Source organism: Delphinapterus leucas, chromosome 18 (genome assembly GCF_059928025.1).
Source record: "Delphinapterus leucas isolate spDelLeu-1000000601 "Yukka" chromosome 18, BTC_Dleu_Yukka2, whole genome shotgun sequence".
Lineage (NCBI taxonomy): Eukaryota > Metazoa > Chordata > Mammalia > Artiodactyla > Monodontidae > Delphinapterus > Delphinapterus leucas.
The window spans coordinates 68,252,224-68,266,051 of record NC_143146.1 but is presented as its reverse complement, the minus strand read 5'-3'; the positions used below and the strand labels follow the sequence as shown (position 1 = coordinate 68,266,051).

Sequence of the window (13,828 nt, the reverse complement as noted above, 5' to 3'; positions counted from 1 at the left end):
CTTCATTAGAAACCAGGTAATCTGAGTTCTGCACAATTTTGGATATGGACGTTTATTTGTTTATATACAAGCAACAAATATAAAAATTTTGATGTCACCAATGCCCAACCTCTTTTTAACAGGTGGGACCGTCTCTATGTTACATATATGATTATTAGACCAATTTACATTTTAACAGGCATCTAAGTGTGATGCTGGACTTGGGATACTAGAACTCAAAAAACCCGATTACCAGGAATGCATGGTGGAATGGCTAGAATTCAGGAAACATACAGATGTATAAACAAATAGTTAACCCAACAGCCTTAACAGTTCCCATTAACTGAGGACACAAAGTTTTGGGAAGAAGAAATGCATAACACTTGCAGAAAAAACAACTTGAGGCTAAGACCTGACCCCCTCCATGTCATGCCTCCATCCTGGAGAGAACCAATGCTCAGTGAGCCTGGCCTGAGGTTCACTGATGATCACTACAGCAGTTAAAAAGTTAAAACAGGTTAAGAAGTCTGTTCTTACTTCTTTAATGGTTGAGTCAACTAAATGTTGAATTTGTATCACATTGTTGAATTTACTGAATTGTTAAAATCTTCACTTTTAATTACTTTCCTCCTTCTTTCCTTTATCCAAACATTTATTGACTGTTACCATGTATCAGTCAACAATCACGTTATATTGCTGAAGGTTTTATTTGTAAGAAAGACATAGTTCCTGCCTTCAAGTAGCTGCCAATCTAGTGAGGGAAAAAACATATAAGGAATGACTACACCACCATAATTTTTTGCATATAAGTAATTACCATCTAAAAGTATCACCTTCTGAAATCATATCATTTACCTAAATTTTACTAATTTATTGTCTGTGTCCTTTATTAGAATGTGAGCTACATGAAGACGGGAACTTTGTCTTATTCACTGCTCTATTTCCTGTGCCTTGGAACCATCCACACCTCGCAGAACATACTCAATAGTTACATGTAGTAAGGAAGATGTTCATTTTCTTCTAGGCTTTAAAAAAATTATATAGTGTGTGTGTGAATGAAGACTGCTTATTATATACATGAATTCAATGTATTTCTCTCAAAGTTTTGGCTAAGTTGAACTTTTTAAAAAAGTTTTCTACCCTTATCAAATAGGACATCTGTGTCAAATAGGACATCTATGTTATATTATTCAACAGACATACCATCTATTAAATATAGAATTCCTTTCATTTATTTAATAACAAATATGCACTGTTAGAAATAGGTAATGTCTCTTTAAAGTTGTCCTGTTTCATAGTTTCATTATTTGAGACTCTTTGTATGCTTTCTGATGAATCTCTAATGAATATTACAGAGCTGCTACTTGTTTATATAATAATTTTGGAGGAATAAGGTCATTAATTTATTAGTCTATATGAAATTTCACTTCTGGTTAATGCTTACTGAATAGTAGATGGTCATAAAGCTTAAAGGATTGATGCTTCAATTATATTGACTATTTCATGTTTATAGTTCCTATGTTATAAGTTCGACTGCATCGCTTCTCTCACTCTAATCTGTGTTATACATGATTATATTTCCTTTGGCATTTTCCTTATTTAAACATCAAATAGATTGCATTTTACAGTTCTAGAGTGCTGAGACCATGTCTCTCTAGTTCACTTTCAAAACAATTAACAGTACTGTTTACATGTGAAAAGTTAATATATGTTTTACAGTGATTCAATATAAGACATTTTCAGTACAGGCATTAGTAGAGGTATTGAGATAATGAAAGACATTATGAATTCTATAAATATTCCAGGTTAGGACAATTCCAAATAACGAGTAGATAGGAAAAGAAAGTAGAGATACAAAAATATTAGTTGTCAACTCACATTTTAATAACTGGGAGCTATGTGGGTAACCTTAGCAATTGCTAAGAAGTTTATGGCATATGAATGATGCCATTAGAGTTGTGGGTTACTGCCTGTCAATGTCAAAATTAAACACACATAACTAAGAAATAATTTGAAAAAGTTAATCACATGAAGTCCCACTGTCTCTTCAAAAAAGAAAATCAGGGAAAAAAATCTCTGTCTTGGCATCAACTTAAAATACTAAACTTTATTTACAAAGAAAGCAATAACAAAAAGTTTAGTGAAAATGAAAAGTAGAGAAACAGATATTGAAACAACAGGACCAAACTTGGGTTTAAACGCTCAGATGCATTTTGGTAGACTATTTACTTGTGTGGGTTAGTAAATTATAAAGGATTATCTTATTATTTGCTTATTCTTTTGGCTTTTTTATCTTTATAAAGTCTCAGAGAAAAGTTCCTAGTTCAGAATATGCCTTCTCTCCCTATGCCTAGTGAAAAACAAAGAAAAGATATATTGATAATTAGGTTTTATGTACTTAACAGAGATAAAACATTTAAGTTTGAGATAGAAAGGGAAATTGTTAAAACTCTTGTAAATACAGAATATGTATAGCTATTTAACAAAACTAAAGAAGAAAATACTGTTCTATTTGCTCTCTGAAGAAGGGACAGTCAGGTCAGTGTACGAAGATAAAATAAGGAGATATTAGTGTACTCCATTATATAATTTAAAAACTCACAAAATTCTGCTGTCTTTTTGTGTCAATGTACAGTCACAATTTCTACCATCTATTGAGTACCTATTACAGGCATTGTTCTAAATGCTTTATGTGTTTAATCTCATTAAATACTCCAAGTAATACATGTGAGGCAGCTATATTTTACAGGTATACAATGAGGTTCAAGGTCTGTTTGTCCACATTTGAACCCAATCCATCTGATTTCAAAACCCTTCTTTTAGCCACTATACGCTACTTCAAAGGATTATTTGGGATTAGGATGGGAATCTTAAGACAAAAAAAACAATGAAATGTTTGGTAAAAATGTCTTATTTTGGTAGAAATGTTTTATTTTATAATGTAACCACGTGAGCTTTCTGTTGTGTGTACTAAGGAAAACACCGTGGTATGAATTATGAGGGCAAATCATGTGGCCATCATCTTTCTATGCTTCACTGAATGCAAACAGCCCTGAAACACGCTCTGTTATTTCTTCTTGCCACTGCAAAAGAAATCAGGCTGAGCTTGTTTTAATGGAAACAAAGAAACCAGTGATAAAGCTGTAGCCAACATAGGACATTCCATCTACTTCTCACAAACTTAGATTAGCCAAACAGAAATAAAGTTTTATATACACATTCATGTATATGTAACAAATACCCAAACACACTGAATGTGATGAAGTATCTTGACCCTTAAGACATCCTTTAACCTTATGATTATCTGTGCTACTTAAGATTCATTTTCACATTAACAACAAAGAGGCTGTATATAACGAGTTTCCCAAAATGTATAAGATTAAACTCTCAGATAGAAGCTACAGTCCAGGTAGTCTGTTCCACTTTTCCTTTCCTTTTCTTTTCTGATCCTAACTCTTGTGTATAAGTGAAGACAGATATACTATAGCCACAGAAAACCAAAACATAAACCTCAGATTGCCTCCATGTATTACCTGTTAACTGACCAATGAGGTGGTTCCATGTATATAAATAAATAAATCAAGACATTCCTCCACTGGTTAATCTATGGGCTATGGCTGCTGGCACCGTTAGAGAAAGGCTCTAATCCAAAGCTTTCTTCACCAGGACTATGCTCAGACTGAATCTATGCACTGCTTCTTAGTTGGGCTAAAGCTGGTAAAGAAACTCTTTGTTTCTTTGCAGAGATTCTATTAAAGAGATAACTATTCTAAAGAACTCTTGGACACTTCCTCACAGCATTCTTTTCCTCCTTCTACTCAGAGTATGTGCTTTTTTATTATAACTATATAGACATACAATGACAATACTTTCAACAGGGACTAGGAGATTAATGGTTAATTAGACACATAACAAAATCTTTGCCAGAAAAGCATAATAAGGAGTGATATATTAACGGGACTATGTGATTAAATTTTGGTTAATCTAAATGAACATAATTAAAAACTATTTATTCCAAGTAATTTTTGTCTAGAATTAAAATGAATCCCAGGAAACAAAAAGGCTAATGGAGGTTTTTGAACCTTTATAGGCACAGAGATATAAAACCAGGTTGACTCTAGAGATCCTCTCTTGGTGGGCTTTCACCAAAACATGCAAAAAACATGATGACTTTGTTCTTTTTTCCATGAACTTGCCCAGTCTCATTATCTCTCATCTGGCAAATTTGGTAGAAATAAAATAATGGCCTTAGTCTAGGTCCCAATGTGGCCATGTAGGATAGAGAACAAACCTGAGGACTTGACCCGCCATAACCAGGATCAAATCCTAATTTTGTCACTTCCTAAAATGTGAATTGCACAACTGACAACCTCTCTTCATACTGGTTTCCTCATTTGAAAAATGGGGACAATAATATCTTACTTCAAGAACTGAAGTCAGGGTTAGAAATAATACATGTAAAAATGCATGGCAGATAGGAGATGAACAGGCTATGACAGCTTTAATGGTTAAAAATAATCAACTGTAAACCTCATTCTTTAACATACTTGCCTTTCTCTAACACACGTATACCAAACACAACAACAACGACAGTGTATTATTGGCTGTCATTGTGTAAAAGAAAGAGAAATTTACTGGTTATTGTTCGCTAGTATGAAAATAATTATACCTGTACATTTAAAAATTTTTCAGTGAAGGGGGTTTAGGTGACTACATATATTGTCATGTGAGTTTATTACTCTCGGCAAATGAGGCAAAGAGGATGGAAACTATTAATTTATTTAAGTGAAATTATGCCAACTTATATGCTACCTGGGGGGAAAAAAAACAGAATCATTTTTTTTTTTAATGCTGGAAATGCGTAGAAAGTTTCAGATCACCCTTCTCTAGGTGCTACCATGAATTTATTCATGAAGGTGGCATTTCAGCTGGTAGGAATTTCAGTAGGGGAGACGAGGAGGACAGTGCTATGGACAGAAGGAAAAACATGAGTAAGCCAACGAAGTATAAAACCACTATGTATTAACTGGGGACAAAGTAATTTGGGTTGGCTAAAGCATTGTTTCCCAACCTGGGGACCTCAGAATTATTGAAAGTGATCCATGAATACCTATATACTAGGAATTGTTTGTGGACAGAATAAATATCAAACACATTTATGTTACATGCATGTATGTTAGTTTCCTAGGGTTGCTGTGACAAAGTATCATAAACTAAGTGGCTTAAAACAACAGAAATTTATTCCCTCACAGTTCCGGTGTTTAGAAGTATCAAGGTATCAGAAGAGCCATGCTTTTTCTGAACACTTTAAGGATGAATCATTCCTTCTTATAATGAGGTTATAATTCCAGTATAACCTCATCTGAACTTGAATACATTTACAATGGCCTTATTTCCAAACAATGTCACATTCCCAGGTACTGGGGGTAGGACTGGAACATATCTTTTTGGGGGACACAATTCATCCCACAACTGTGTGTGTGTGTGTTTCAAATACATGTAGATGTTGCGGTTTTAAAAAGGTAAAAATATTCAAATAGCATTATTAAATTGTTAATACTTTTCATTACTGTACTTTTCTCAATCAATGGATATTAAAAGAATAAATCTCTCAGGTAAGAGTCTAGGAGTCTGCAAATTTTTTAATGATGAAAAGAGCTGTGCACACACAAAGAGGTTGCAAACCACTGTTACAGGGTTCTTGTCAGGAACAGAATGAGGTAAAACAAGAAAGCAAGGTAAAGTAAAGTATGAAGGGCCTCTGGTACCAAGAAAGGGACTCTGGGTTTAATTTGTTAGGCAAAGGGAATTACTAGTGATCTGAGTGGGTGGCATGTATGCATGTAGAAGCTAATGTGATAAATAAATTAAAAATTATGAACCACATCAATCTGTCCATCAGGGTGGAGCTTTAGGAAAATTACTTGTGTATATGATGGACTAAAGAAGCGTGAGAGTGGAGACAAGGAGACCAGGTATGAAGTGAGCAGGCTCTCACCTGAATGAAGGATGAAATGCATGCTAGACAAATTGCCAAGGAAGAATGGACAGAGGCATGGCTAATCTGATGGTGAGTAAGCATGTGTGTGGTGCATTTGTATGTAGATTTATGTGGATGTTTGAGGGTATATGTGTACATTGGGATGTTTGTATGATGTCTAGTTCTTTTGAAATTCAAGAGTACTTATAATTTCTGTACCATTCATTTGATATTTTTAATGCGCTGACTTGCTGATTAACTTTGTATGTGTAAACACAGTATTTCTCTAAATGGAAAATTTGAAAACATACATTTCAACTAGTTTACTTTCTTGCACACAGTAGGCACTTAGATATTTGTTGGTTGGCAAGCATCAACCAAATTTGTTAACAAATATTTAATTTCTATTGTGTGTCTGTGTTTCCTGTTTAGGAGAAAAAGTAGTGGAGTGAAAAGGTAGTACTAATAGTACTTGGAAGAAACTGAAGTTTAAGTTTGGTGAAGAAATTGTAAATAGGCACTTAGCTAGTCTAAATGGTTTCAAGTCCCTGAGGCAGGACAAATTATATCCATTGATCCTGAAAGAATCTGAAAACTAGATCACTGAGCAACTCTCAATGGTCTTTGAGAACTCATAGAGAAGTAGATGTGCCAGAGGATTAAAGTGCCAAAGGGAGAAAGAGGAGATAAATTCTTGAAAACCCACAGCAAGTAGCTTAATACTGCCTCCAGGTGAGATTATAGAATGGCTCATTCATTAGAAAGGGAGCAGTAAGTCCTGTTATCAAATCAAACACATTTTCTTATTTGTGAAATAGTTGTCAGAAAACTTGATTAACAATTCACATCTATGTATTTTTACTTTAATTTTGCTCAGATACAGAGACACAGTGTATCCAGACTTCAACTAGCCAGTTGTCAATGTCCCTTTTGATATCCTTTGGGACAAATTATACCAAACAGGTACTTAAATCAGTGGTTTTCAAACTTTTGGACAATGACTGGCAGTGAGAAATAGATTTTTCATATTATCTGGTAAGCGCACATGTACATATGTATGTGTGTCTGTGTATGTGCATGTGCGTGCACATAACTAAAATAATGGATGTGCTGTGATGTTTTCCATTCTATATTTTTCTATTATATTTCATTAAAAAAACAAACTGCTGGTTGTAACCTACTAAATCTATTTCATGACTCACTAATGGGTTGGGACCCACAGTCTGAAAAATGTGAATTGATTTCAATCAGAATGTTTCTAGGAACTACAGAGCTGTTTTTATCCTATTCGATAAAATATTTAGATGAAGATATAGAAGGATTGTTCTCAAATTTGCAGATAATAAGGTAATAATAAGAAGACAAAGTTTTTGCATGATATAATCAGGATTAAGAAACTCCTAGCAGATTAAATTTAAATAGAAAATTAAATAGAAAATTTAAATAAAATAAAAATTAAATTAAATCTACAATAGATATGTACAATTCTGCACTTTATAACTCCAAATCTACTTGTAAAGCTACAGATTGGATATGTGCTGCTGCCTAGGAGCAGCATGTCTAGAAACAAAACAAAACAAAACCAAAACAGAACCTTGGTGTTTCAGTTCACAATAATTTTTTTTTTTTTTCCAGGTACGCAGGCCTCTCACTGCTGTGGCCTCTCCTGTTGCGGAGCACAGGCTCCAGACACGCAGGCTCATGGGCCCAGCCACTCTGCAGCATGTGGTATCCTCCCGGACTGGGGCACGAACCCGTGTCCCCTGCATCGGCAGGCGGACTCCCAACCACTGCGTCACCAGGGAAGCCCCACAATAATTTTAAGATGAGAGGGGAATGGAACCAAAATTGTTTGAGAACCTACTACATGCGAAACATGAATCATTGGTGTCATGTTGCTGGAAAACCCAGAACCAAAGCAAAGCAAACTAATTTGACTTGGGGATACATTAACAGGAAATCTATTTCTAAAGATGGAGGTTCAGGTAAGAGTTTCTCTCCATTTTATATTGTCTAAACCTACCTAGGACTTGGAGTACCCTGCTCAGATAAAGGTTAGAGGAAAGCAAGAAACTTGCTCTTTAAAGGACAGGTGAAGGGAATGGGAACATTTAGCCTGGACAACTGCTGTCTTCATTCCTTTTTTTTTTCGGTCGCAGGGCTTGCAGGATATTAGTTCCCTGACCAGGGACTGAACCCAGGCCCACAGCAGTGAATGCACCGAGTCCTAACCACTGGGCAGCCAGGGAATGCCCATTCATTCATTCATTTTTAAAACACCTTTATTAAATGTAAGTTATAAGCCAGACATGTTATGTGCTGAAAACACAAAAATACTTACAGCTTTGTCTTTCCCCACAGCCAATGAAGGGAAACATTAATTATCGACACTTGCTACTATGTTAAGTAACTTAAATGTATTATGTCCTTTCATCCTTTAATCCTATGAATCTCTACTTTGGGATGGCTAAAATAAGGCTTTGAAGAGAATTCATTTGCCCCAGATCACACAGATAAGTGGGTGGTGGAACTGGAATCCAAACCCAGCTTCCACTGAGTCTGGAGCCTGTGTTCTCAACCATTACACAATGTTGCCTCTTGAAACTCAGATTCAGGGCCTTCTTATCTTTGAAGGACTGTCCTTTGGAAGTATGGGTATGCATCTATTAAAGCAAGAATCTATACAAAACTGACATTCACCACATTAGATATATTTTTTTAATCTGGAGATTTAAAAATGAACATTATAGGTAGCCTCTCATTATATAGCTATCTTTCCTTTCAAAATATTGTTAATGCAAATGCTAAGTTACTGGTACATCTGTAAGAAAAGAAGGTTTGTAGACTAAAATGAAACAGACCTGCTTGAATTTTTAAAAGTTTATGCTTTGGGGGGACAGTATCGAAAACATGTAACTGTGCAATTATAAAGCCTTGTAGGTGGTTATAATTGTTCCTACATGTGTTTACAGGTCATTCAACACAGACTGTTCCTGTATCCTAAGGGTACAAGGACATATTTACTACATACTGGCTGCTGAGTTGAAATTATTTCATTGAATTCTCACTTCCTTATGGGATAGATATTCTAATCCCTGTTAGTGAATCAGAAGACTGAGTTCAATAACTTGAGGAGATTGCACAGGTAGTAATTTGTGAGTGTGATTCAAAAGACTGTGCACTTTGCACAGTACCAGCAACTTCGAGGAGCTGACAGGGAACTGGAAACACTTTTTAAAGACTAAAAGTAGCAAAAGGTAGAACCTGCTGCCATATATATGAACAGTGGGGTGAAAAGAAGCTAGTGTGATGACCTTTCAACCTGGATTTACATATGTAAGACAGATGTATCATTTTAAACTTGCAAATGAAAATAGTGCTCGCAAAAGTAGATGCTATTCACCTGGGACAGATAAAATGCTATAGGTGGATCTATGCCACAGGATTTTTCAGTGACAGCATATCTAAGTCACACTATTAAGGTTTAGAGGTGTCATAAATTTCCCATACACTTTTAATCTTTCTAACATTTTATAATTCCCTTGCTATTTAATTTAAATGGACACACCAATCACCACTCCTTTCAGAAATTTTTGCTTAACTATTTTAATAATTCCATTACTTCAGCACAAGTTTAAACAAACACACACAACCAGGAACTAATCCTAAGCACTGGTCTTGAGGAATTTTGTTATACATGACCTGTGGTACTTTAGAATTTTAATGTGCTCCAGTATCCTGGGAGTTAACTTGACTAGCCAATCCAATTAAATATGAGTAATAACAAACCAGATTATGACAGATTTGTATATTGACTGTTTTCACTTGAGATGACAAAATGACTTGGATATACCTCAAGATACCTAACAGTTCTGGTGTCTTCCAACATTATCTTTATTGAAAAGGGTATACCTCATGAAATATTAAAGAAAATTACATCCTTCATTTCGAGGAAAACAGCAGTCATGCCTATATAGTTTTAATTCAACACGAGCAGCAAGACTGCTGTATACATTTTAATTTTTTAAACTAAAAGTAATTTTTTCATTCTATATATGTGAAGACACAGAAATCTACTTTTACCACAAATCTAGGCTGGCAGAGAATTACCCATATTTTAAGATAATTCCCAAATCCTCTGAACTATACATGCCTAAGAAAAAGGGAGGCATCATTAACTGGCATCATACCTGAGGATGGTTACTGATTTTTAAAATGTGGCATTTGTGTATACCACCAAAATACTACCCCACAGTGTCACACAGTGCAGCCTTTTTAGTCTGGGAGGTGAGTTCGAGAACTGTTTGTTGTTCAGAGCTCCATCCAGAGTGGATCACTGTTTGACAAGTTCTATTTTAAGTCGTGCCTATGTGTGCAGGTGTCAGCCTCTTTCACGGCTGTAGAAAAAGAGCCCTATACTCCATCTGTATCCTTCCCCCGACAATGCAGGATCATTCCGCAGAGCGCGTTTGCTTCTGCTTTGCCAGCCACTTTTTCACTGGGAAATTCCAGGGGGGCCCGGCAGGCTGGAGTGAGGGAAGGGCGAAGAGGGGCAGAAAGAGGCCGTTTGCCACTCCCCTACCTTACAAGGCACCTGGCACTGGCAGTAGCAGCTGCTGGATGCGACGACGAAGATGATGAACCTCCTCCTAGCAAGAGGATATTGAGGGAATTAAGGAGGTGGCAGCGAAGGCGAGACACACACTCTGTGTCCTTCCCCGCAGGGAGAATCCACCCTCCAGGGAAAAACTGTGAGGAAGCCACCACCCGCCCCGCCTCTGCCAGCTCGCCCCAGTGTCTGGCAGCGGTCCCCATGCACCTGCTCACCTGTCTATCCGTTCAGGGTGGTTGGGGGAGGGACGAGGGGTGTCTGGCTGGGTGGGTGGAAGGAGAAGGAGGGCAGGGCAAAAGAGGGGGTGCACGAGGGTTCCGCCCCCCGGAGGCTCTGCGCAGGCGCAGTGGCCGGTACCGCAGGCAGGGGGCGGCAACATGGCGGAGTGAGCGGCGGCGTCGGGGCTTCACAACAACAGTGGCGCCCGTAGCGGTGGCGGCAGCGGCGTTAGGAGCATCGGCCACAGCCTGAGCTTCAGCACCGGCCAGCGCCGCGGCCAGCTGCTCGCGCCTCAGGGCTTTTCGGAGCGGCGGCAGCATCTCCGCGGGGGGCGGGCCGGGCCGGACGGACCGGGAGGGGGAGCGAGAGAAGGCAGCGGCGGCCCCAGCGGCACAGCTGCTGGGCGGGCACTGCCGCTCGCCGGGCAGCGGTTAGCGGCGCCGCCACCGCCGGGAATAAGCTTCAGAATAATCCTCCGCCTCCGCCGGGGAGGGCGCCGGAAAGGGCCGGGCTGAGGCGCACGCGGGGAGCGGGCGCGGCGCCGCGGCGCTGGTGGATGCTGGGGCTCCGAGGCGACGGCCGGGGGGCGGGGGCCGAGGCAGGTATAACGGTACCGGCGGAGGCAGCGCCACGGCTCTTTCCTTCTCCTCAGGAGGGGGGCAAATGGCGAGCGAAAAGCCGGGCCCGGGCCCGGGGCTCGAGCCGCAACCCGTGGGGCTCATCGCCGTCGGGGCCGGAGGCGGAGGCGGCGGCGGCGGCGGGGGCAGCGGTGGTGGCGGCAGCGGGATGGGGGAGCTGAGAGGGGCGTCCGGCTCCGGCTCGGTGGTGCTGCCCGCGGGGATGATTAACCCTTCGGTGCCGATCCGCAACATCCGGATGAAATTCGCAGTGTTGATTGGACTCATACAGGTCGGAGAGGTCAGCAACAGGGACATCGTGGAGACGGTGCTCAACCTGGTAAGGGAAAAGGCGTGCTCGCCATCTGCCTCCCAGCCCCCATGGCCTCCCTCCCCAAACGCTGGCTCCCACCCCTCCACCACCCCCGTGGTCACACACGCAGCGCGTCCCTGCGAGCCCAGATCGTCCGGCGGGTATTGCTTAGCGGGTGACCTGCCTGCGCGCTGCCCAAGCCACGCCACCTCCCTGCTCTCCTCCGGTCCTCTCTTGCCACCTGAGCGCAGAGCCCAACTTAACACCGCTTATTATCACTTCTCATGACTATGAGTCGTCAATTGTTCCTTGCCGTGCAGGTTTTGGGTTGACTTGAGAGTTTAGTTAGGGGGAGCGGAAGGTCTCCTTTTCTCTGGGGTTCTTTCTCCGACACTCTTAATTGTCCGTGGTGTGGCTCTCTGAGGATGGAAGCCTTGTCCCTGGAGCCTAAATTCCCCGGTGCTGCTGAAATGCGAGAAGCGCATTAAGTCCAACTTGAGCAGCTGGGAGGTGTTTTCCATTGAGGAGGAAAAATGATGCAGTTTTGCATCTGCCTTTAAATATATTACGAGGCTATGTTGGAGAGTGTTGTGGCTGTATCTCCCCCCCCCCACCCCAATCTCTTTTTAGGTAGCCTTCCTTTCTTTGTAATATTGCCCTGAATATGCTGACCTCTTAAGTAATTTTTTGTGCACATGAGATGTTAAAATGTGAGGACACTAAATCATACAGGTTGATTTCTGTGGTTGCCTTCAGAGAGCATGGCATGTGGATAAAGATTAGAGGAAAGGTGTTAAATTCAACCCTAGGTTTTGGTATCCTTCGTGATAAGAAAGAGTTACTGCAGAACTGTGTATGACTTAATGTTTTGCGATATCTATCTACGGAGAGGCTAAGAAGCGTTCAAGATGTCAGGGGAAGACATGGGGAGGAAATAAAGAGAGGAGAATCATAGATTTCGGATAATAAGACTAGTTCATTTAAGATTAATTCATGTTTTAATGCCTTGTAAGTGCAGTTTTTGCTGCAGCAAAGCTTTTTAAACAGTTTCCTCTGCAATACCTAGTCTTTGACTAAATGTAAGGTTGGGTTTTGGAAGGCAAGCTTAAATCAAGAGCAATCAGTTGGCTATTGTATTTGGTGTGGAGTCACAGGAATATAAAAATTTGCTTGCAAGGAGATTTTATCACACCCATGCAGTCAGAATTTTCAGCTAAGCAATTATTTTTATTTGATCTATTGGAAAACTGAAAGAAAGCTGCAGCTACAGCAGTGGTGCCCTGAGACAGGGACAGGGATTAGATAATGTCTTTGGTTTCTGTACCTCTTAAATTCACAGAAGAGTTAAAGCTGTTTTTTTTTGTTTGTTTTGCTGGGGTGTCACGTCAAAGATAAGAGAATATTTGACTTTTCTTTGTTAGATTTATGCCTGTTTAAATACCAAACACCTCTTTGTACTTCTGTGTACCTATCAAACAAATCACAAAAAGTCAGTGTAAGTTTGGGGGGCTGTCACTGTGTTGGTATAACCAAATTCTTTTTGAGACACTAATAGAAATATTGTTTTCTTGGGTGTTTTAATTATAACCAGTACTTGCCCTTTTTTTTTTTAACGAGATGAAATCTCAGAATATGTTAGTAGGTTATCAGGTACTGTATTTATGTAAATTTGAAAGGAAACATTTAAAGGTGTTTTTTTTACAGATTTCCAATACCATTTTTACCTTAGATGGTGTGATATTAGGTTATTTTTAATAAGTATTTGTATGCTTACTTAATACATTTTAATGTGATAAGAGGCAATAGAGGCTCCCACAAGCTGAAAATTGATTCGAATGTGTAACCAGTTTGGACTCTGCAGCAGTAGCAATGTATGCTGGATCAGTTCTTAACAGATGGGGTTCTATAGATATACAGTAGGTTAAGAAAGGAAGTGAAGCATTTCTTTTGAGGTAAAAAAGAAATTTAATTCTCTTCAGTGCAGTGAAAATCTGGCATGAAGTCTCAACATGCAAACATTATTTTAAAGATTAACTTTACTGTTAAGCTTTATTAGAATAATCAGAAATAAGGTAATACTGACATGGTATATCCCCAAATCCATTTAA

The 13,828-nt window shown here is 39.3% G+C and overlaps 1 protein-coding gene across 1 annotated transcript in view; it reads left to right on the top strand.

The window, feature by feature from the left end:
* The first annotated feature begins 11,246 nt into the window (after nt 1-11,246).
* Nucleotides 11,247-13,828, top strand: part of NBEA (neurobeachin) — a 620,750-nt gene continuing 618,168 nt past the window's right edge. The window contains exon 1 of the mRNA XM_022574654.2: nt 11,247-11,747. Within this exon, the coding sequence (XP_022430362.2) occupies nt 11,454-11,747 (294 nt within the window). The 5' untranslated portion in view covers nt 11,247-11,453. The remainder of the gene's footprint in view (nt 11,748-13,828) is intronic.